The sequence below is a fragment of the Scyliorhinus torazame genome, chromosome 6 (assembly GCF_047496885.1).
Source record: "Scyliorhinus torazame isolate Kashiwa2021f chromosome 6, sScyTor2.1, whole genome shotgun sequence".
Classification (NCBI taxonomy): Eukaryota; Metazoa; Chordata; class Chondrichthyes; order Carcharhiniformes; family Scyliorhinidae; genus Scyliorhinus; species Scyliorhinus torazame.
Window position 1 is genome coordinate 176,773,391 of NC_092712.1, and position 22,265 is coordinate 176,795,655.

Sequence of the window (22,265 nt, forward strand, 5' to 3'; positions counted from 1 at the left end):
GAGGTTGAGGGAAAGGTGGCAGACTTCGAGCACCATTCCAGGAGGCAGAACCTCCAGTTCGTGCAGCTGCCTGAAGGGATCACGGGAACGCAGCATGCTCGAGAGTTGGCAGGGGAGGGGGTTCGTTAACCGACCCCCTGAGCTGGATCAAGAGCACAGGATGTTGAGAAGGAGGCAGAAGGAGGTGGAGCCGCCGAGAGCAATGGTGGTGCGGCTGCATAATTTTCTCGATAAGGAGAAGATACTGTGGTGGGCAAAACAAACAGAAAAGTGCACCTGGGAAGGAAATGTGCTGAGGGCTTGGGTACAGAGTTGGACAAGCAGTGGGCTGGTTATAATCGGATCAAGGCTGCCCTCTACAAGAAGAGGTGAAGTTTGGGGTGTTGTCTCATGTTCATCTGTAGGTCACTCATCAGAACCAAGGGTTTTATTTTGATATGCCAGAGGAGGCAAGTGAATTTATGAGAGACCATGGACTGGGGGTTCTGTGAGGACATTGAGCTGTGGAGATGCTAAATTGGGGAAAGTGGGTTTATATGACATGTGTTTGGTTGTATTTAATGGATATAGGTGCAGAGTGGGTGACTGTGTTCTTTTTTACTGTTTTTGGCGGCGGACATGTTGGGGAGACCCCGGGGTGGGGGCTGGATAAAGAGGTATTATGTTGATCAGTGAGGGGGTGGCACAGGGCACCTTTCGACTTGGCTGATTACGTGGAACATTTGGGGTTTAAATGGTCCGGTCAAAAGTTTGCCCGTTTTCACACATTTAAGACATTTAAAGGAGAACGTTGTGTTTCTTCGGGAGATGCACCTGAAGCTGGGGGAGCAGACGAGGCTGAGGAAGAGTTAGGTGGGGCAGGTGTTCCACTCGGGGTTGGATATAAAGATGGGGGGGGAGGTGGTGTTGATCAACAAGAGGATGGCCTTTGAGGTCGGCAGTATTGTAACCTGGGGGTAGATTTGTGATGGTTAGTGGGAAGCTAGAGAGAATACCTGTGGTACTAGTGAATGCATACGCCCCAAATTGGGATGTGTGAAGTGGTCTGTTGAGTCTATCAGGGTGGTCAGAGAATGTAGTGTTAACAAAGAAATCAAGCTGAATTATTAGGGGAAGCACGGTAGGGGGCAGCATGGTCGCACAGTGGTTAGCACAGTTGCTTCACAGCTCCAGGGTCCCAGGTTTGATTCCCGCATGGGTCACTGTCTGCGAGGAGTCTGCACGTTCTCCCCGTGTCTGCGTGGGTTTCCTCCGGGTGCTCCGGTTTCCTCCCACATGTCCCGGAAAACGTTCTGTTGGGAGAATTGGACATTCTAAATTCTCCGTCTGTGTACCCGAATGGACGCTGGAATGTGGCAACTAGGGGCTTTTCACAGGAACTTCATTGCAGTGTTAACGTAAGCCTATTTATGACAATAAAGATTATTATTGAACAAAGCTGATTAATTTGCACTACTAAATTAAAGATTCTAACCAGTCAACAAGGAAGTAGTAATTAAATAAAACAATACACGTTCTGTTACAACAGAACTCTCTGCTATGCACCTCATCCATCTCACGCCGAACAACCTTCTCCCTGAATCACAGGAGTCACATGATATTTATATGACTGCTCCTTATCTTCATCTAGTGGTGAGACGTATTATGATCTTATTGTTAACCCTTTGTATTCCTTACAATACACATATTGTTAAAGGATGATGTGGATTTTTTGAGACAGGTTTAAGTGAAGATTTCAGACCTGTACACACACCGGCTGATTATGTGGGGAGATTTTAATACTGTTCTGGACTCTGGGTTGGATCGGTCCTGCCCTAGGTCCCCGAGAGTTTTGGCTACGGCGAAGGAGTTGTTGGGGTTTATGGAGAGCGGGAGGGTGAAAGATGTGGCGGATGTGGGTGGCGCCAACCCACCCATACTGCCCGGTGGAGTGCATTGATATTCCTTCGGCTCTGGGTGCCGGTCATTCTGGTGACGTTCTCTGAGCTGACGGTGTTGTGGGTCAGGGTTTAGAGACCCCCAAAGTGTATCATGGAGTTCACCTGACCTACAACGTTTAATAAATTGTGGTATGGGGAGCACACGACCCACTCTACAGGTGTGGTACAGCAGAAATGGAAATGTATTTTTTAAAACAAAACAATGTTTATTCTATGAACTCAAGTTAACCTTTCTAAAACAAACAGTGAACATCTTAGCAACCAGTAAATCAAATACAACCCCCAAAGAATACAACACTAAGTAATCTGTACGCTATCCTTTTAACACCCAGAAGACTTAACAAACCTTTAAACAGAAGCACATCATAGTTTATATTCACTACTGAAAACATATCTAATTCTGAATTCACCAAATGATTAAGAGATAGTCCTTCATGGCAGAGAGAACAGCAGTACAGCTGCTTTGTCTGACTTCAGCTGCAACACACTGAAAAATGAAACCAAAAGGACAGACATACCCAAGCTTTTCTCAAAGTGAAACTAAAAAGCAGAACCAGAGCTCAGCTCCACGCACACTCTGACATCACTGCAGTAACATGAAAAGCCAAATATTTCTTAAAGCGACATTCTCATGACAACGGCCGCTGCCACTTCCTCCCAGTCAGCACTGGCTGCCCTGAGGATGACTCTCCAAGCCCCTTGGGGGAACAGGGCATCCCTATGATTTCGACTGCATCCAACAGTCTGGTCAGGTCGGCATCCCCGATTCGTGGGGCTGGTCTCGTTGGTGGCATAGCTGAGAGCTGTGTGGGGTTAACTGAGCAAGATCCGTTTCAGTGTTGGGTTTCCCTTGTTAGCAGGAGACTGGCGAGTGGGGTCACAACGAATCAGCAGGCAGGACAGTAATTTCGACATGAAGCCCACGGGGCTCTTTAAGCAGGCCAATTAATATTTTATGGCGATGATGGCCTCGCTGGGCTGAGAGCTGGGAAGCCCATGACATTTCCCACCCGCTACCACACTTAGAAACGTGCCCTCCGTCTCAGTCGGTAGTGTCCCTCTGTCTCAGTCAGTAGTTTAAGTGTGATCATTGAATATTTTTAATGCAGAGCTAGATTGATTCCCTTGCTTAACAAGAATCTAACTTTATTGGGGGTAGAGGGCAACATGAAACTCGAAAAGCAAACAGGTCAGCCATGATGTTATTGAATGGCAGAGCAGGTTTGAATGGCCTAAGGGCAGCATGGTGGGTGCAGTAGTTAGCACTGCTGTTTATGGCACTGAGGACCGGGGTTCGATCCTGGCCTTGGGTCACTGTCTGTGTGGAGTTTGCACATTCTCCCCATGTTTGTATAGGTTTCACCCCCACAACCCAAAGATATGCAGGTTAGGTGGATGGGCCATGCTAAATTGCACCTTAATTGGAAAAAAAATTAATTGGGCATTCTAAATTTATTTTAAAAAGGTTTGAATGGCCTAGTTCTGCTCCTATTGTGTATGTTGGTATGCTCCCGTCCAGAGGGATGATGGTGGGACAGTGTTGGAGAATGATGGTGTGGTTAGCCATGTCAAAGGCTGCATGCAGGGAAGAAGGATGAGGGGGGATAGTTTAACTCCATCACAGTAATATTTCAACCTAGATTCAAATCCATCAGCAGCTTTCCAGGTCTGCCTGTAACTCACAATTAAAACAATTCGTATATCACACCAGAAATAGTAAAATTGCCAAAGTGCCTCATGTCAGCATTATCAGTCAAAATGTGATAAATGGCCATAAAAGGAGATTTTATAATAGAAGAAGTCAAAGAAGTAGGTTTTAAACGGAATGTACAAGGGGGAAGAGAGGCAGAAAGACAAGAACATCAATGGCAAATCATGGGGTTAATTAAAAGTCAAGTGAATACCGCATTTAATATTCAATACTTCCAGCTTCTTTCTGATCCACCATCGTGAAAGGCTTTGTTCACAGTAATTATGATAAACCTTTAGTTTCTGAATTTTGGAGGTTTTGAGAATGTGATCAGTTTGGATGCCAATTTGGACTTTGCATGAAGGGTAAGATCACTACCAGTAGCAACTACTGTAGTTGTGAGGAAGCCAATAAGTGATGAAATGAGAGAAGGGCCGGGATTCTCCTACTAAGTCCCCACGCCGGCTGGAAAACTGGAGCCAACGACTCCGGCGTCAATGGGCCCCCAAGGTGAGGAATTCTCCACTTACCTCCACTTTCTCGGGGGCTAGGTGGATGCTGGAAGGGTTGGCACTGCTCCAGCCGGCGCTGAAGGGACTGCGCAAGTTCGCGCATGCACCAAAGGGCCGGCGTGATCTCGCACATGCGCGGAACCGCCGGCGTGTTTTGACACATGTTCTCTTCTCCCCGCCGGCCATGGCGGAGCCTTACCAGGGCAGGTGTGGAAGGAAGGAGTGCCCCCATGGCACAGGCCTGCCCGCAGATCTGTGGGTCCCGATCGCGGGCCAGGCCACTGTGGGGATCCCCCCCCCCCCCCCCCCCCCCCCCCCCCCCCCGAGGACCGCCCCAGCCGACTTACTTGCCAGGTCCCGCCGTGTGGGACCATGCTTAACCCACGCCGGCGGGACTGGCCAAAAACGGACGGCCGCATCGGAGCCGGGGGCCGCTGCCAATGGCCCCCGACCGGCGCGGTGTGAACCCGCCCGATAAATGCGCCGGAGAATATGGCAGCCGGCGTCGGGGCGGGATTCGCCCCCCCCCTCCCCCCCCCCCCCCCCCCGGGGATTTTCCGATACGGCGGGGGTTGGAGAATCCCGCTGAAGAACTGTAGAGGCAGAGATTGCACTCAATGGCAAATCTGGAAGTAAAAATATATTGAGTAGGCGGCATTAAAATATCTCAGACAGACTCTCTGAAATTACTTTTGGATGTCCCACAAGATATCAGGCCAATACAGAACAAATAAAAAAATGCTTAAAATCTGGAATAAATATAAACAGAAAATGATGGCAACATTTGGATCAGTCAGCATCTGTGAGATTACTTGTTGATTCTAATATCCAGGGGATTAACTGTGGCAAAATTTTCAAGTGATCATACCATTTATTATTTCCTCAATGTGAACACACACTATCAGTGCCCACTCATACCTGCCAGCAGGAAATTAAATCTCGACAAATTGCAATGCGTGCTTTCTAAAAATAACAGATACAGGTAATTTCAAGGCTGTACTCTAATATCAGGGGTCAGGTAATCATTACAAACTGCTGGATCTGTAATATTCCAGTTTACAATGTCAGTTGAATTTTTCACGAAAATTATTACCTTACAATCACTGCTGGATATTCATTATTGTCATTGTATGTATAATGTACAATTTAGTTTCCAGTGATCTCAGTTAAAAAAATATTAATGCAATGGCATTAAGCTATACATTTTTTTCTGTCAATATTTTCTATTAGCTTATCACATACCATGCCTACTTGACTGTGATTTTTTTCTTTATTGAGAAAATGTTGTGCAAAGGTAATAAAAAAAGTAATGATTTAAATTTGTGCAGAAGGTCATAGGGCAGGATTTACCAGCAGTTCTTGCCGGTGGGAAATTCCGGCACCACACCAGCGCACAGATTTCCTGGCAGCAAGGAGTGTTGTCAACGGGAAATCATGCTGACAATGGTGGGGCCGGTGAATCCTACTGGCCAGCTGCCTCCCCCACCGAAAAACACATGGCGGGGTTATTGGTAAACCCCGCCCATAAAGTCATACATCACAGAAAAGGCCTTTCGGTCTATCGCGTCCGACTTGGTCAAAAGAACCATCTAACTATTCTAATCCCATTTCAAAGAAGTTACAGTGCAGAAGGAGGTCATTCAGCACCAACCCTCAGAAAGAGCACCGTACTTAATCCCACACCTCCATCCTATCCCTGGAACCCAATAACCCCACCAAACCTTTTTGGACACTAAGGGCAATTTAGCATGGCCAATCCGTCTAACCTGCCCATCTTTGGTCTGTGGGTGGAAACCGGAGCACCCAAGGAAACCCACGCAGACACGGGGAGAATGTGCAGACTCCACACAGGCAGAGATCCAAGCCAGGAATCAAACCTGGGACCCTGGAGCTGTGAAGCAACAGTGCTAACCACTGTGCTACCATGACACCCTTCCCCAGCACTTAGCCCATAGCCTTGTATAGAGTCATACAATAAATTGCTAAACAGAGATACAGAGAAGGGGAACCTGTGCAGTATTAATTGAGTGCATATCAGCTTTTCCATATGAAACTCTTTTATTCACTATTTTAACAAATTTGTTTGCCTGCCAAAATAGTGAACATCTATATTACGATTTCATTTGGGATATTTAAAACATTAATTACAAATATCGTATGGAGCAATTTAGTCTAAAATGAGAACCCCAATTGCATCTCATGAAAGCTCATTCAAAGGCCAACACACTGGAATCTTGTCTCTCCTCCAAATTAAGCAGATTTTCAGGCCAATAAGATTCTACTTTTGCCTTCCTTCCACACTGACACTGAGCGATATTAGCTGCCTGTAACACAAGCTATGCTAATGTAGGTCACAGTGGAGGTGTGCGACCAAGGTAGGATTGGGGGTAAGCAGAACTTTCATATTCCTTAACCTTACTTTGGTCTTCACTATTTACAGAATCCAGACAACACTTCAACTAATTCACTCCACATTCGGTGGCCATGCACCTACTGTCTAACACAACACAATTGAATGGCTCCACAATTTGGCTGGTTTAGCTCAGTGGGCTAAACAGCTGGTGTGTCATGCAGAACAAGGCCAGCAGCACGGGTTCAATTCCCGTACCAGCTGAGAATTCGGAATTCTCCCTCTGTATCCGGATAGGCGTTGGAATGTGGGGACTAGGGGCTTTTAACATCAACTTCATTGCAGTGTAAGCCTACTTGTGACAATAAAAGATTATTATATTATTATTATTATTTGAACACCCATTACTGGACTAAAGCTTAAACAATTTCTTTTAACTGATGAGTATCATTATATAAAATTCTCTTAAGTCCCGCAGTGGGGCGGGAATGTTGAATGTTTCCCCGCTGTGGAGGCCAATGGGAAAACACGCCAAATTTTCCGTTGCTGATCTCATTAAGTATGCTTCGTACTCCTTGATAGGGAAGGCCCGATGTCTGCCTTCCTGTGCAGGCACCATATTGAAAAGGCGCCCAACATCACTGACCCTCTATCGAAGAAAGAAGGTGGCCTCCCGAAAATTAAGATGGATTTCCAGGAGCACTCTGAGATTGGAAGATTGACCTTGAAATTTAAGATGAATCTCCAGGAACATTCTAAGGTTGGAAGATGGCACCCCACTCCAGGACACCAAATCTGCTAGGTCCAACCTGCAAATCATCCCCCGACCCACTGCTGCGGTGTTCCTGGATCCAGGATTGCGGGTGCCTACAACCTGAATTCCAGAGGCAGCCACAGGCATTGTTCAGGTGAGTCCTCACATCTGCATAACATATTGTTCCAAATATGTTTCCCACTGGCATCACACAAAGTCCGGCATGGGAGTTGGGCCTTCATTTGCTTCCCATTCACGGGATGAAAGTGAGTTTTACATCAACCTCCGGTACGTTATTTGCCCTGTCATGGTGAGCACCAGCGAAGATCCCGCTGTAAATTCACACCAGCGTGAAAACGATCTCTATATTCTCCATCACGCCCACCATCGAACCCGCCTGCGGAGGCTTGGGAGAATTTTACCCATAATCTTCCTCTTCCGAATCCTCTACTCCATGTGTCATTTCAAAAACCTGTTATTCTGTTTCGGACAGTACAGCACATAATGACCATTCCTCGGTTATTCCTGGGGTTTATTTATGTTCAATATTTCAGCACAATCCAACAATTTGAAAGCAAGTACTACATTTGGAATAGCCAAATAGAATCTTTGTAATCTTATAACTTATTTCTGCAACATTACCTGTTAAATCCCATGATATATTCAGCTATGGAATAGCCATCCAACCTTCCAAATGTATCAAAGTCTATGACCACGCATTTAACAGATCATCTTTCTTATAATGTGGAGATGCTGCCTTTGGACTGGGGTGGGCACAGTAAGAAGTCTTGCAACACCAGGTCAAAGTTCAACCGGTTTTTTTCGAAACACTAGCTTTCGGAGTGCAGCTCCTTCATGAAGTGAATGAAGAGGTGGGTTCCACAAACACATATATAGACAAATTCAATGATATGAGATGATAATTTGAATGCAAGTCTTTGCAGGTAATTAAGTCTTTAAAGGTCCAGGCAGTGCAACTGGAGAGAGGGATAATCTCAGGTTAAAGAGGAGTGAATTGTCTCAAGCCAGGACAGTTGGTAGGATTTCGCAAGCCCAGGCCAGATGGTGGGAGGTGAATGTAATGGGACATAAATCCAAGGTCCCGGTTGAGGCCGTACTCATGTGTGTGGAACTTGGCTATCAGTTTCTGCTCGGCGATTCTACGTTGCCGCTCGTCCTGAAGGCTGCCTTGGAGAACGCTTACCCGAAGATCAGAGACTAAATGTCCTTGACTGCTGAAGTGTTCCCTGACTGGAAGGGAACATTCCTGCCTGGCGATTGTCGCGCGATGTCCGTTCATCCATTGTCGCAGCGTCTACATAGTCTCGCCAATGTACCACGCCTCGGGACATCCTTTCTTGCAGCGTCTGAGAGACAACGTTGACTAAGTCGCACAAGTATGTACCGTGTACCTGGTGGTTGGTGTTCTCACGTGTAATGGTGGTACCCATGTCGATGATAAATCTTTCTTCTAACTTTTGTCCATAAATTTTAAGAGATGACCCAAACCTTCCAAATGATGAGCCTCAAGCTCCGAAAGTACCTTGCAACGGATCCTGCTTCTGTTGGGAAGCAAAAATGCCAAGGCCATATCTTGCACTTCCTTTGGTGGAAGAATGCACTTCATTCTTCCATTGGTCACAAGCTTCACAGAACAAGGTTGAAAAATCATACCCTGACACTTTGCACTTGGTTTCATCCTTTTTTTCTCCAGAGTAACTCCAATTACAATGTCTGCCAATGTCGGGACCAGAAAATTCCATCGTTAGGGTAACTTTTCCAGTTCTTACGCAGCGGGAATTATCGCGGATGGGACGGACAATTCGAACAGACATTTAAAGGTCCATTGATCTCGAGTGGGAATTTCTGGTATCGGAGCGGGTGGGATCAGAAAATCATATGGAATATAGAATCCCTACAGTGCAGAAGGAGGCCATTCAGCTCAGCGAGTTTTAACCGACCCTCCGAAGGAGCCCCTACCTTATCCCCGGAACCCAACTTAACCTTTTGGGCACTAAGAGGCACTTTAGTATGGTCAATCCGCCCAGCTTGCACATCTTTGGACTGTGGGGGGAAACCCGAGTACCCGAAGGAAACTTATGCAGACACAGGGAGAAAGCACAAACTCCACACCGAGGCAGGAATCGAACCTGGTCCCTGGTGCTTTGAGTCAGCAGTCCAATCGCTGTGCCACTGTGCCACCCCACCCTTAGTTATCATCTATAGGCCAACCATCCTATGTTACCAATGTTAATAGAATCCAAGCCAGATGGTGAAGTCAAAATCAAAACACAGTGCAGTTTAGAACATAGAACAGTACAGCACAGAACAGGCCCTTCGGCCCTCGATGTTGTGCCGAGCATTGTCCGAAAATAAGATTAAGCTATCCCACTCCGTCATTCTGGTGTGCTCCATGTGCCTATCCAATAACCGCTTGAAAGTTCCTAAAGTGTCCGACTCCACTATCACAGCAGGCACTCCATTCCACACCCTAACCACTCTCTGAGTAAAGAACCTACCTCGTACATCCCTCCTATATCTCCCACCCTGTATCTTATAGTTATGCCCTCTTGTAACAGCTACATCCACCCGAGGAAATAGTCTCTGAACATCCACTCTATCCCCCTCATCCTCTTATAAACCTCTATTAAGTCGCCTCTCATCCTCCTCCGCTCCAAAGAGAAAAGCCCTAGATCCCTCAACCTTTCCTCATAAGACCTATCCTGCAAAGCAGGCAGCATCCTGGTAAATCTCCTTTGCACCCTTTCCAATGCTTCCACATCCTTCCGATAATGAGGTGACCAGAACTGCACACAATATACAAAATGTGGTCTCACCAGGGTCATGTATAGTTGCAGCATAACCCCACGGCTTTTAAACTCAAGCCCCCTGTTAATAAACGCGAACACACTAGAAGCCTTCTTCACGGCTCTATCCACTTGAATGGCAATCTTCAGAGATCTGTGGACATGAACCCCAAGATCTCTCTGTTCCTCCACATTCCTCAGAACCCAGCCGTTGACCCTGTAATCCGCATTCAAATTTTTTCTACCAAAATGAATCACCTCGCACTTATCAGGGTTAAACTCCATCTGCCATTTTTCGGCCCAGCTCTGCATCCCATCAATGTCTCTTTGCAGCCTACAACAGCGCTCCACCTCATCCACTACTCCACCAATCTTGGTGTCATCAGCAAATTTACTGACCCACCCTTCAGCCCCCTCCTCCAAGTCATTGCTAAAAATCACAAATAGCAGAGGTCCCAGCACTGATCCCTGTGGTACACCACTGGTAACTGGTCTCCAGTCTGAAAATTCTCCATCCACCACCACCCTCTGTCTTCTATGTGATAGCCAGTTACTTATCCAATTGGCCAAATTTCCCTCTATCCCACACCTCCTTAATTTCTTCATGAGCCGACCATGGGGATCCTTATCAAACCCTTACTAAAATCCATGTATACAATATCAACTGCTCTACCTTCACTAACACACTTAGTTACCGCCTCAAAGAATTCAATCAAATTTGTGAGGCAAGACCTACCCTTCACAAATCCGTGTTGACTGTCCCGGATTAAGCTGCATCTTTCCAAATGGTCATAAATCCTATCCTTCAGGACCTTTTCCATTATCTTCCTGACCACCAAAGTAAGACTAACTGGCCTATAATTACCAGAGTCATTCCTATTCCCTTTCTTGAACAGAGCAACAATATTCGCCACTCTCCAGTCCTCTGGCACTATCCCAGTGGACAGCGAGGACCCAAAGATCAAAGCCAAAGACTCTGCAATCTCATCCCTTGCCACCTAAAGAATCCTTGGGTATATCCCATCTGGCCCAGGGGACTTGTCGACCCTCAGGGTTTTTCAAAATTGCTCATACATCCTTCCTAAGAACATCTACTTCCTCCAGCCTTCCCGCCTGAATCACACTCTCAACCTCAAAAACATGGCCCCTTTCCTTTGTGAACACTGAAGAAAAGTATTCATTCAACGCCTCTCCTATTTCTTCTGACTCCATGCACAAGTTCCCACTACTGTCCTTGACCGACCCTACCCTCACCCTGGTCATTCTTTTATTTCTCACATAAAGGAGTAAAACGCCTTGGGGTTTTCCTTGATCCGACCCACCAAGGACTTCTCATGCCCCCTCCTAGCTCCCCTAAGCTCTTTTTTCAGCTCATTCCTTGTTACCTTGTAACCCTCAAGCGACCCTACTGAACCTTGTTTTCTCATCCTTACATACTCTTCCTTTTTCCTCTTGACAAGACATTCAACCTCTTTTGTGAACCATGGTTCCCTCACACGGCCATTTCCTCCCTGCCTGATAGGGACATACCTATCAAGGACACGCAGTATTTGTTCCTTGAACAAGCTCCACTTTTCATTTGTGCCTTTCCCTGACAGTTTCTGTTCCCATCTTATGCTCCCTAATTCTTGCCTAATCGCATCATAATTACCCCTTCCCCAATTATAAACCTTGCCTTGCTGTATGGCCCTATCCCTCTCCATTGCAATATTGAAAGACACCGAATTGTGGTCACTATCTCCAAAGTGCTCTCCCACAAACAAGTCTAACACCTGGCCCAGTTCATTACCCAGTACCAAATCCAAAGTGGCCCCCCCTCTTGTTGGCCTATCCACATATTGTGTCAGGAAACCCTCCTGCACACACTGTACAAAAACTGCCCCATCCAAACTGTTCGACCTATAGAGGTTCCAATCAATATTTGGAAAGTTAAAGTCACCCATGACACCTACCCTGAGACCTCCACACCTATCCATAATCTGCTTTGCAATTTCTTCCTCCACATCTCTATTACTATTTGGGGGCCTATAGAAAACTCCTAACAATGTGACCACTCCTTTCCTATTTCTAACTTTGGCCCATATTACCTCAGTAGGCAGATCCCCTTCAAAATGTCTTTCTGCAGCCGTTAAACTATCCTTGATTAACAATGCTACTCCTCCGCCTCTTTTACCACCTTCCCTACTCTTACTGAAACATCTATACCCGGAACATCCAACAACCATTCCTGTCCCTGTTCTAACCATGTCTCCGTAATGGACACAACATCGTAGCCCCAAGTACCAATCCACGCTCCAAGTTCACCTACCTTATTCCGGATGCTCCTTGCATTGAAGTAGACACACTTCAACCCACTTTTCTGTCTGTCGGTACACTCCTGCGAGCTTGATACCTTCCTCAGTACCTCACTACTCTCGACACTGGCTTCTGGAACACAGCTTGTTTCCCCAGTCCCCTGACAAATTAGTTTAAACCCCCTCCAAAGAGTCGGAGCAAATTTCCCTCCCAGGATATTGGTGCCCCTCTGGTTCAGGTACAAACCATCCTGTCTGTACGGGTCCCACCTTCCCCAGAATGTGCTCCAATTATTGTTTACAAAGTGAGTTTATTGGCTTTGTTGAGTCTCATAGCTCTCCCCATGCACCCAATATTCAAGCTGTCCTCTATTTATTCTCTTTTGGGAGAACAAAAATAAATAAATCACACAAAAATTAGTGCTTGTGTGACAGCTTCTTGTGGAGCACTGTAGGTAAAACAAAAACACGACAGGAAACTTAACTAATTAAACCAAACTATCATTCCAGTGTGATGATGGACCCCAGCCCCTATGGCACCTGGAGGACACCTCTCCAGGGCCAGCTGCCATGAACATACCGGTGGATGGGCAGACAGGATGATCCCCTCAACCACCCATTGTTTGGACCTGTTAATGGTCGCCTCGACCAGGCCAAGGAGCAAGCTTATGAGGAGGTCCTCCTACTTTCCAAACCCCTTCCACACAGGGGTCCCCTATTTATACTCTTTACAATTAATCAAAAATATAAAGATCAATAAATTAAATAAAAAATGAGAGGAAGTTACAGCCCCTGGTCGGGCATTGTAACTAAAACAAAACGTCAAAGGAAATTTAACTAACTAAACCAAAATGTTATTTCTGGTGATGAGGCACCCCAACCCCTATGACGCCCACCGGTCATGGAAGACCTGAAGTGGATACTGCATGCTTCCTCTCGAAGACTGCCCGGCTGTGAACATAGCCAGAGTAGACCACCTCAACCGCCCGCCCCCACCTATTTATAGGTAGTCAAAGTACTTAATTAAACCTGTGTATTCTAACAATATAGTTAACATACCTTTAACATTGCAGGCCACTATGCCACAAGACCTCCAGACACTTAACTAAGCAAGTGATGGAATAACATACTAACCCAGCTCTGGAGAATGGGAAAACTTGGAATTTGAACAAAGCAGTGAATTTTGTGGAAAAATGTAGAGTAGAATTGCAAGAAACAAAAATCTTTTGTGTTTCACCTTGCTGGTTTTCTGTCAGTTTTGAAACTTGCCTCCGGTGTTGACTCCTTTGTCAATACAGCCCGTCATTATTTGGATTGTGATGCATCACTGATAAGTGATAAACATGAGCATTCATGTAATAGTACAGAATGAACCTTATGTCAAAATAAAATGGATATAGGCTTATTTTGCTTTATGTAGTTGAAGTATTGCCATCGCATTCATCAATTTCGTGAAGTCATTTTTCATGCTATCTTTATATGAGCATCAGTTCATTTTGGAAGAACAATCCGTTTGTTTTAATGAATCCAATCATTATTTAATTCATACTAGAGACCTCAGTAGTCCCTCGAACACCATTTACATGTGTTCACTTTAATGCAGAGAACATTAGTACTTTAATGTTCACCTTGCATGGTGATGCGACCATCAATTCACTCGAAGACACGTGGAGAAGTAAACCGTGGTTTTAATCAGCTTAGACCTGAGCCTGCCTGTGACCGGTACAACACTGATGGCGGCCCTGCAGGTCAGCAGCTCTTATAATTCCTGTAAAGGGGGTGGAGCCATGGGCGGAGCCCGTACATGCCCCAACATATCCCCTGTGGGTGAAGCCACACAATGGCCCATAGGTAGAGCCCAAGGGTTAATAACATAACAGTGCACTGGTGAATTATCAGTAATTATAAATTCACCTAATTCACCCCCTGTTTAAAAATGAAGTCCGGTGGGGGTGACGGGCTCATAGATTCAGTCGGTCCGGTGCCCGGATCGTACGTTGCGACCGCCGAAGCACTGGTGTTGCAGCCGCTTTGGGTGGCTGTGGAAGTGGATCCGGAGCAGGCACAGGCGTGGACTCCGGAAGCGGCTCTTCCGGAGCTTCATTCCTGTGGACCGGTGCGGCGGGTGGGAGGGAGCGCGGGAGCCGTTTAAGGGTGGGGGCGCTGAACATGGGAGGTTGGACGGGACATAGTGTGGGGGATGCAGTAGTGGGAGTGGTGTTGGAGCCTGCGGACACCAGGTCCCGGAGGGAGACGGTATCTTGCCGGCCATCGGGGTGTTCGACGTACGCATAGTGTGGGTTGGAGTGCAGGAGCTGGACCCTCTCTACCAGGGGGTCGGTCTTATGGCTCCGAACATGTTTTCGGAGGAGGACTGGACCCGGTGTCATCAGCCAGGGCGGAAACGAGGCCCCCGAGGTAGCTCCCCTAGGGAAAACAAACAAACGGTCATGAGGAGTCTGGTTTTTGGCCGTGTAAAGGAGGGACCTAATAGAGTGGAGCGCATCGGGGAGGACCTCCTGCCAGTGAGAAACTGGGAGATTCCTGGACCGCAGGGTCAGTAGGACGGTCTTCCAGACTGTCGCATTCTCCCTCTCCACCTGCCCATTTCCCCTCGGGTTATAACTGGTAGTCCTGCTCGAGGCGATGCCCTTACTGAGCAGCTACTGACGCAGTTCGTCGCTCATGAACAACGAGCCCCTATCGCTGTGGACATGACTTGGGGAAACAAACAGGGTGAAGACACTATGCAGGGCTTTAATAACAGTGGGGGTGATCATATCAGGGCAGGGGATGGCAAACGGGAAGCGGGAGAACTCATCTATGATGTTAAGGAAGTACGCGTTGCGGTTATTGGAGGGGAGGGGCCCTTTGAAATTGTTACTGAGGCATTCAAAGGGCCGGGATGCCTTTACCAGGTGGGCCTTATCCGGTCGATAGAAGTGCAGTTTACACTGGCAGTCTCTGGTTATAGCTCTGACCTCCTCGGTGGAGTACGGCAGGTTGCGAGCCTTGATGTAATGGGTGAGCCGGGTGACCCCCGGGTGGCAGAGGTCATCGTGGATAGCCCGTAGTCGGTCATCTTGCGCGCTGGCGCATGTGCCGCGGGACAGGGCATCTGGGGCCTCGGTGAGCTTCCCAGGAAGATATACTATATCGTAGTTATAGGTGGAGAGTTCGATTCTCCACCTCAAGATCTAATCATTCTTGATCTTGCCCCGCTGCCCGTACTGGTCCAGCATTCGCTCGTTGGAACAGCGAAAGCCCGTTCGTGACGCCAAAGGGGACCCGGAGGAAATGGAAAAGGCAGCCGTCTGCCTCAAACGCCATGTAGTGGCGGTCCTCCGGGCGGATTGGGAGCTACTGGTATGTAGACTTCAGATCCACCAGGAGAACACGCTGTAGTGCGCGATCTGATTTACCATGTCTGCAATCCGGGGAAGGGGGTACGCTTCGAGTTGCGTAAACGGGTTAATGGTCTGGCTGTAATCAACCACCATCCGGAACTTTTCCCCGGTCTTGACGACCACCACCTGAGCTCTCCAGTGGCTATTGCTGGCCTCTATGACCCCCTCCCGCAAGAGACGCTGGACCTCGGACCTAATGAACGTTCTGTCCTGCATGCTATACCGCCTGCTTCCGGTGGCTACTGACTTGCAGTCGGCGGTGAGGTTTGCGAAAGGGGGGGGTCGATTTCTAGGGTCGCGAGGCTGCATATGGTGAGCGGGGCAGTGGCCCCGCGAACTTAAGAGTTAGGCTCCTGAGGTTGCACTGGAAGTCGAGTCCCAAAAGGAGAGAAGCGCAGAGGTCTGGGAGCACATATAGTTGAAAATTAGTGTACTCAGCGCCCTGTATCGCTAGGGTTGCTGTAGTGCACCCTTGGATTTGCACCGAGTGTGACCCAGAGGCGAGGGATATGGTTTGTTGCGTCGGGAATATTGGGAGCGACCAGCGTCTTACCATGTCCGGGTGAATGAAGCACTCTGTGCTCCCGGAGTCTAAAAGGCAAGGTGTCTCGTACCCGTTAACCCGGACGGCCATCATGGAGCTCCGGAGGTGCTTAGGTCGCGACTGGTCCAGGGTGACCGCGCTGAGGTGTGGGTAGCCGGCGGTGTGATCGTAGGTGCTGGGGCGGTCCCGCGATGGCTGGCCATGTAGGTCTTACGCGTCGAGCGGCGTAGCAGATGGCGACCAAGATGGCGGCCCCCGTTGGTCGAGCGTGGCGGGCGGTGAGGAAGATGGCGTCCAAGATGGCGGCCCCCATGGATCGCATGTGGCCGGCCCCGTGGGGGAGGATGGCCAAGATGGCGGCCCCCATGAGTCGCACGTTATGCGGAGGCGGCAGACACGCTGCCACCTTGCGGGGTCTGCGGGCCTGTGAGTCTGTGGATCGGGTCTGTGAGTTTGAGTTCATAGACCTGGCCAGGCAGACCTTGGCGAAATGTCCTTTTCGCCCGCAGCTGCTGCAGTTCGCGTTGCGGGCTGGGCAGTGCAGTCGGGGGTGTTGGGACTGGCATCAAAAGTAGCAGGGTAGTCCCCCATGATGGGCGGGTGGCCGCGCGGCACAGGCCTGGGGTAGTCTCGGGTCAGGGGCCCACGAGGTGGTCGCGTGATCGGCCGGGAACGCAGTAAGTCAATGAAAAGCGGCCTCCAGAGAGGTAGCCAGTTTTACCGTGTCCTCCAGATCTTGGGCCCCTTTTTCGAGCAGGCGCTGTCTCACATAGTTCGATCGGACCCCCGCCACGTAAACGTCTCGGACGGTGAGCTCCATGTGCTGAGTGGCCATAACGGCCTGGTAGTTACAGTTGCGCGCGAGGGCTTTGAGGTCGCGTAGGTAATCATCTAGCGACTCCCCGGAGTACTGGCGGCGAGTGGTGAAGACGTGTCACGCGTATACCTCATTCACAGGCCGCACATAGAGGCGTTCGAGTAGTGCGAGGGCCTCTGTATAGGAAGCGGCTTTGTCGAGCTGGACAGAAATGCAACGGCTCACCCGTGCGTGGAGGAGGCTCAGCTTCTGTTCGTCAGTGACGGATGGCGTAGACGACGCGGTGTGATAGGCATTGAAGCATCAAAGCCAATGTGAAAAATGTCTTTCGCCTCCGCGGCCTGTGGATCGAGTTCCAGTCTGTCAGGCTTGAGGTCTGATTCCATAGTAGTATTTTAAGCTGATTACAACACTGAAGGCGGCCCCACAGGTCAATAGCTCTTATACTTCCTGTAAAGGGGGTGGAGCCATGGGCGGAGCCCGTACATGCCCCAACATATCCCTGTGGGTGAAGCCACACAATGGCCCATAGGTAGAGCCCACAGGGTTAATAACATAACACAGTGCTCTGGTGAATTATCAGTAATTATACATTCACCACACATGGCTTACGAATACAATTATGAACATAATTACAAACAACAATTCAAAGGATATTACATGGGGATGAATTTCTTCAGGGGTTCTCCTGGTTGATCACTGGAACAGTCAGTGGTCAATGGTTAAACAGGAGACCATTAAACCCTCTCCCACTGAAATTCATCCCTACATAACCCAATGCTTACTATGCTATTAGCAAATAGATGTTTTGCAACCTGAACTGGCTCTGGGATGTAGCTGTTCCACAGGAAGTTTTCAGTGGCAACGGGCAATGATGTAACTTCAGTCACTCTGTCACCATCCTGCGCAAAGTCAGTCACTGCCGTATAATAAAGAGATGATCGGGAACATATGCCTCGAATGCAAGGTGCTTGATGTAGGTCCACATGACACGAGGAAAGGGCGAGGTTTGCTCCTGAATATCCTACACTTGGTACATCTAGATGGAATGAGAAATCAAATCAATCATTTTATAAATATTACTCATTTCATTCTTAGTTTTAAAAAATGAAGTATCCAGACAAATCTGTACATTTGAAGGATGTGACGTTGCATTGGTGAAAATGTGGACCGACTGCAGTAGAAGAGCATGTCATCATAATTAAAGTTGGGAATAGTTTCAGATTATTTCGGCTCCAAGATCTCTAATCATTAACTTTAACAGATTAAACTGCGCGAGCACCAGCTATCCTGAGGGAAACTTCAGAGAAAACCAGCTACTAGTACTAGATGCATAAAAATACTAGACACATTTACCTCAGAGTGAAAATCAAGTAAGGGGGAGGGCATAAATCGGTATCCTACGTAATTCAAAGGGGTAGTTAGAGGGGTCTGTACTGGGAGGTTCACTGAACAAAAGTACACAGGAGCCAGGGCAGGGAGGTATGACAGGCCAGAAACCAACTCATCATAGCGTGATTCTATATCCTAACTCTGTTGAAGAAGGCACAAAAATGACATCAAGGTGCAAGTCTACAGAAGACTGATGGCTGTGCACTGCCAACTTCCTGGCACACTTTAATTTATGTTAAACAGTATAGTGCGCACCAGTTCCAACTTATATGGGATCATCAGGAAGGAAATGGAATTAAAGTAGTGAACTATGGAGTGTATTTGGTCATCACCATTTACACTACAGCAGACATTAAGACTCTCAGTAATGCAGCCTTTGGTGATAGCTTCAATCTAAGCTACAACTTTTGGCATTGTAGTCCTGGATTTCAATCTCTCCTCCAGCTTGCCAGACAAGAGAGAAAACATTGTTAGGGACTTACAAACTATTGTATTGCTCCAGCAAACTGTTCCTGCATAGAGAGCTGGAACTGATAAAACACAACCACATACAAACGGGGGTACATAACAATAATCTTTATTATTGTCACAAGTAGGCTTAAATTAATACTGAAATGAAATTACTGTGAAAATCGCCTAGTCGCCACACTGCTGCGCCTGTTCGGGTACACAGAGGGAGAATTCAGAGAATGTCCAATTCACCTAACAGCACATCTTTTGAGATTTGTGGGAGGAAACCGGAGCGCCTGGAGGAAACCCACACTGACATGGGGAGAACTTGCAGATTCCATCCAGACAGTGGCTTAAGCAGGAATCGAACCTGGGACTCTGGAGCTGTGAAGCAACAGTGCTAACCACTGTGCTACTGTGCCGCCCATCATGGGAGATTAACAAAATATCCTCTTTCGAGATGACAACATGCCCATTCCCCCACCAGCCTCTCAAGCAGTGCCATGTTGACCGTGGGCAGCAATCATAGTCAGCTACCATATCTTACAGTCTGCAGTCTGGTGTTCTTAGGTTAGAGCTCTCCAAGGTGACTCACTATGTTCCTCTCAAGTGGCCTCTGAGTATGATCAGAGCCCTTCATTTCCCAGTTGTAGCCACTGGACTATCTTGTCGGGACACCATACTCTTGAACATGTTGGAGAGTTTAAGGTTTAAAATCGAACGGATCTATACAACTAAAACCGATCATACAGAAACAGGCTTTCAAAGATAAACAAGAAAACATGTTTGCAAGGAAATAAATAATTGGAACATGAGTGATTAATGTAAAATTGTAGTGACCAGATGGTATAGAATGGATGTGTAAGCAAGTAAGCTGACAAACTGTTCTTGAACAGTTTCTTTATCCGCGAACAGATAAATCATATGGTCTTATATGTGAAGTGTATGTTTTAATTAGGCAAACAGAGGTACATAAAAGAGGATGGTTTCCCAGAGCTAGCTGGAGAATTAGAAAAGGAGATGTATAAGATGCTATTCCTTTGTACTTTGTATCTTGCATGTGAATAAAACCAGTTCAATTTAATCCACTACCATGCTTACACAAAGGGTACTGTGATGAATCGTAGAAGGAAGGAGACTCACAAACAATTTCTTCAACAGAGTGGAAAATAATACCTAAAATAGACTCTCAGGGCACGATTTTCTGGAAAGACCTCTACGTGTGGTGGCGAGGGGGAACTGCCGTGAGCTTCCCGGCCCTTAACCCAGCTAGGCCGGTAACACAATTCAAGGTCAATTGGTCCACTTAATGAAGTCCCACGGGCTTCTCGCAGCAATTGAAGGCTCGCCGGCCGATTTGCTGGGACCGCGCGTGCCAGCCCCCACCCCTCCGCTAACAAGTTTGAACAGCACTTAAACAATACTTTCACAGCTAACCCCAGTCAGCTCGCGACCATGGCGCCGAGAAGACCGGCCCCAAGATTCAGCAATGCAGACCTGGTGAGACTCCTAGATGTGGTTTGAGGCCAGGAGGGATGTCCTGTTCCCCTGAGTGTCCGGGAGGTGGGCCACAGGGCAGCCAATGTCAACTAAGCTGAATTGTCAGCAGCCATCAGCTCTGGGGGGCATCTCCAGGAGGACTAAGAAGGTAATTCACCTACACCAGGCAGCACGGGGGAGTTGACCCCCCCACCCCCCGCAAGACCTTTACACCCCCCCACGCGAGCATCCATCCCCCCAAAACTCTCCCTGCGGCCCCCAACCCTACCTTCACCTCCCCCTCTTCAACCTTTCTTTCACACTCCCCTCCCATCACTGTGAACCACGCGTGTGGCTAACGATGCTCTCTCTGCGTCTCCACAGGAAAAGTTCTTGTACAATCACCGGGAGAGGGCACAGGCTTATGGAGGCGTATCGGACTTAAGAATCCTCACCACCTTCGAGGAACGGGCCCTAGGCGTGTCGGGGGTGGCCGAGGACAGAGCGGTCACCAAAGCAGGGGTTGGCCGAAGCCACAGACGACCTGTCAAATGCGAGTTTTTATTAAAGAACAAAGAACAAAGAAATGTACAGCACAGGAACAGGCCCTTCGGCCCTCCAAGCCCGTGCCGACCATGCTGCCCGACTAAACTACAATCTTCTACACTTCCTGGGTCCGTATCCCTCTATTCCCATCCTATTCATGTATTTGTCAAGATGCCCCTTAAATGTCACGATCGTCCCTGCTTCCACCACCTCCTCCGGTAGCGAGTTCCAGGCACCCACTACCCTCTGCGTAAAAAGCTTGCCTCGTACATCTACTCTAAACCTTGCCCCTTTCACCTTAAACCTATGCCCCCTAGTAATTGACCCCTCTACCCTGGGGAAAAGCCTCTGACTATCCACTCTGTCTATGCCCCTCATAGTTTTGTAGACCTCTATCAGGTCTCCCCTCAACATCCTTCGTTCCAGTGAGAACAAACCGAGTTTATTCAACCGCTCCTCATAGCTAATGCCCTCCATACCAGGCAACATTCTGGTAAATCTCTTCTGCACCCTCTCTAAAGCCTCCACATCCTTCTGGCAGTGTGGCAACCAGAATTGAACACTATACTCCAAGTGTGGCCTAATTAAGGTTCTATACAGCTGCAACATGACTTGCCAATTCTTATACTCAATGCCCCGGCCAATGAAGGCAAGCATGCCGTATGCCTTCTTGACTACCTTCTCCACCTGTGTTGCCCCTTTCAATGACCTGTGGACCTGTACTCCTAGATCTCTTTGACTTTCAATACTCTTGAGGGTTCTACCGTTCACTGTATATTCCCTACCTGCATTAGACCTTCCAAAATGCATTACCTCACATTTGTCCGGATTAAACTCCATCTGCAATCTCTCCGCCCAAGTCTCCAAACAATCTAAATCCTGCTGTATCCTCTGACAGTCCTCATCGCTATCCACAATTCCACCAACCTTTGTGTCGTCTGCAAACTTACTAATCAGACCAGTTACATTTTCCTCCAAATCATTTATATATACTACAAAGAGCAAAGGTCCCAGCACTGATCCCTGTGGAACACCACTGGTCACAGCCCTCCAATTAGAAAAGCATCCTTCCATTGCTACTCTCTGCCTTCTATGACCTAGCCAGTTCTGTATCCACCTTGCCAGCTCACCCCTGATCCCGTGTGACTTCACCTTTTGTACTAGTCTACCATGAGGGACCTTGTCAAAGGCCTTACTGAAGTCCATATAGACAACATCCACTGCCCTACCTGCATCAATCATCTTAGTGACCTCCTCGAAAAACGTTAGTGAGACATGCCCTC

At 47.8% G+C, this 22,265-nt stretch overlaps 1 protein-coding gene across 6 annotated transcripts in view; it reads right to left on the reverse strand.

Moving 5' to 3' along the window:
* Positions 1-22,265, reverse strand: part of vwde (von Willebrand factor D and EGF domains) — a 456,813-nt gene that overhangs the window by 210,021 nt on the left and 224,527 nt on the right. For all 6 annotated transcript variants that reach the window (XM_072509130.1, XM_072509129.1, XM_072509127.1 and 3 more), the window contains exon 8: positions 17,931-18,154. In XM_072509130.1, coding sequence (XP_072365231.1) covers positions 17,931-18,154 — 224 coding nt within the window. The remainder of the gene's footprint in view (positions 1-17,930; positions 18,155-22,265) is intronic.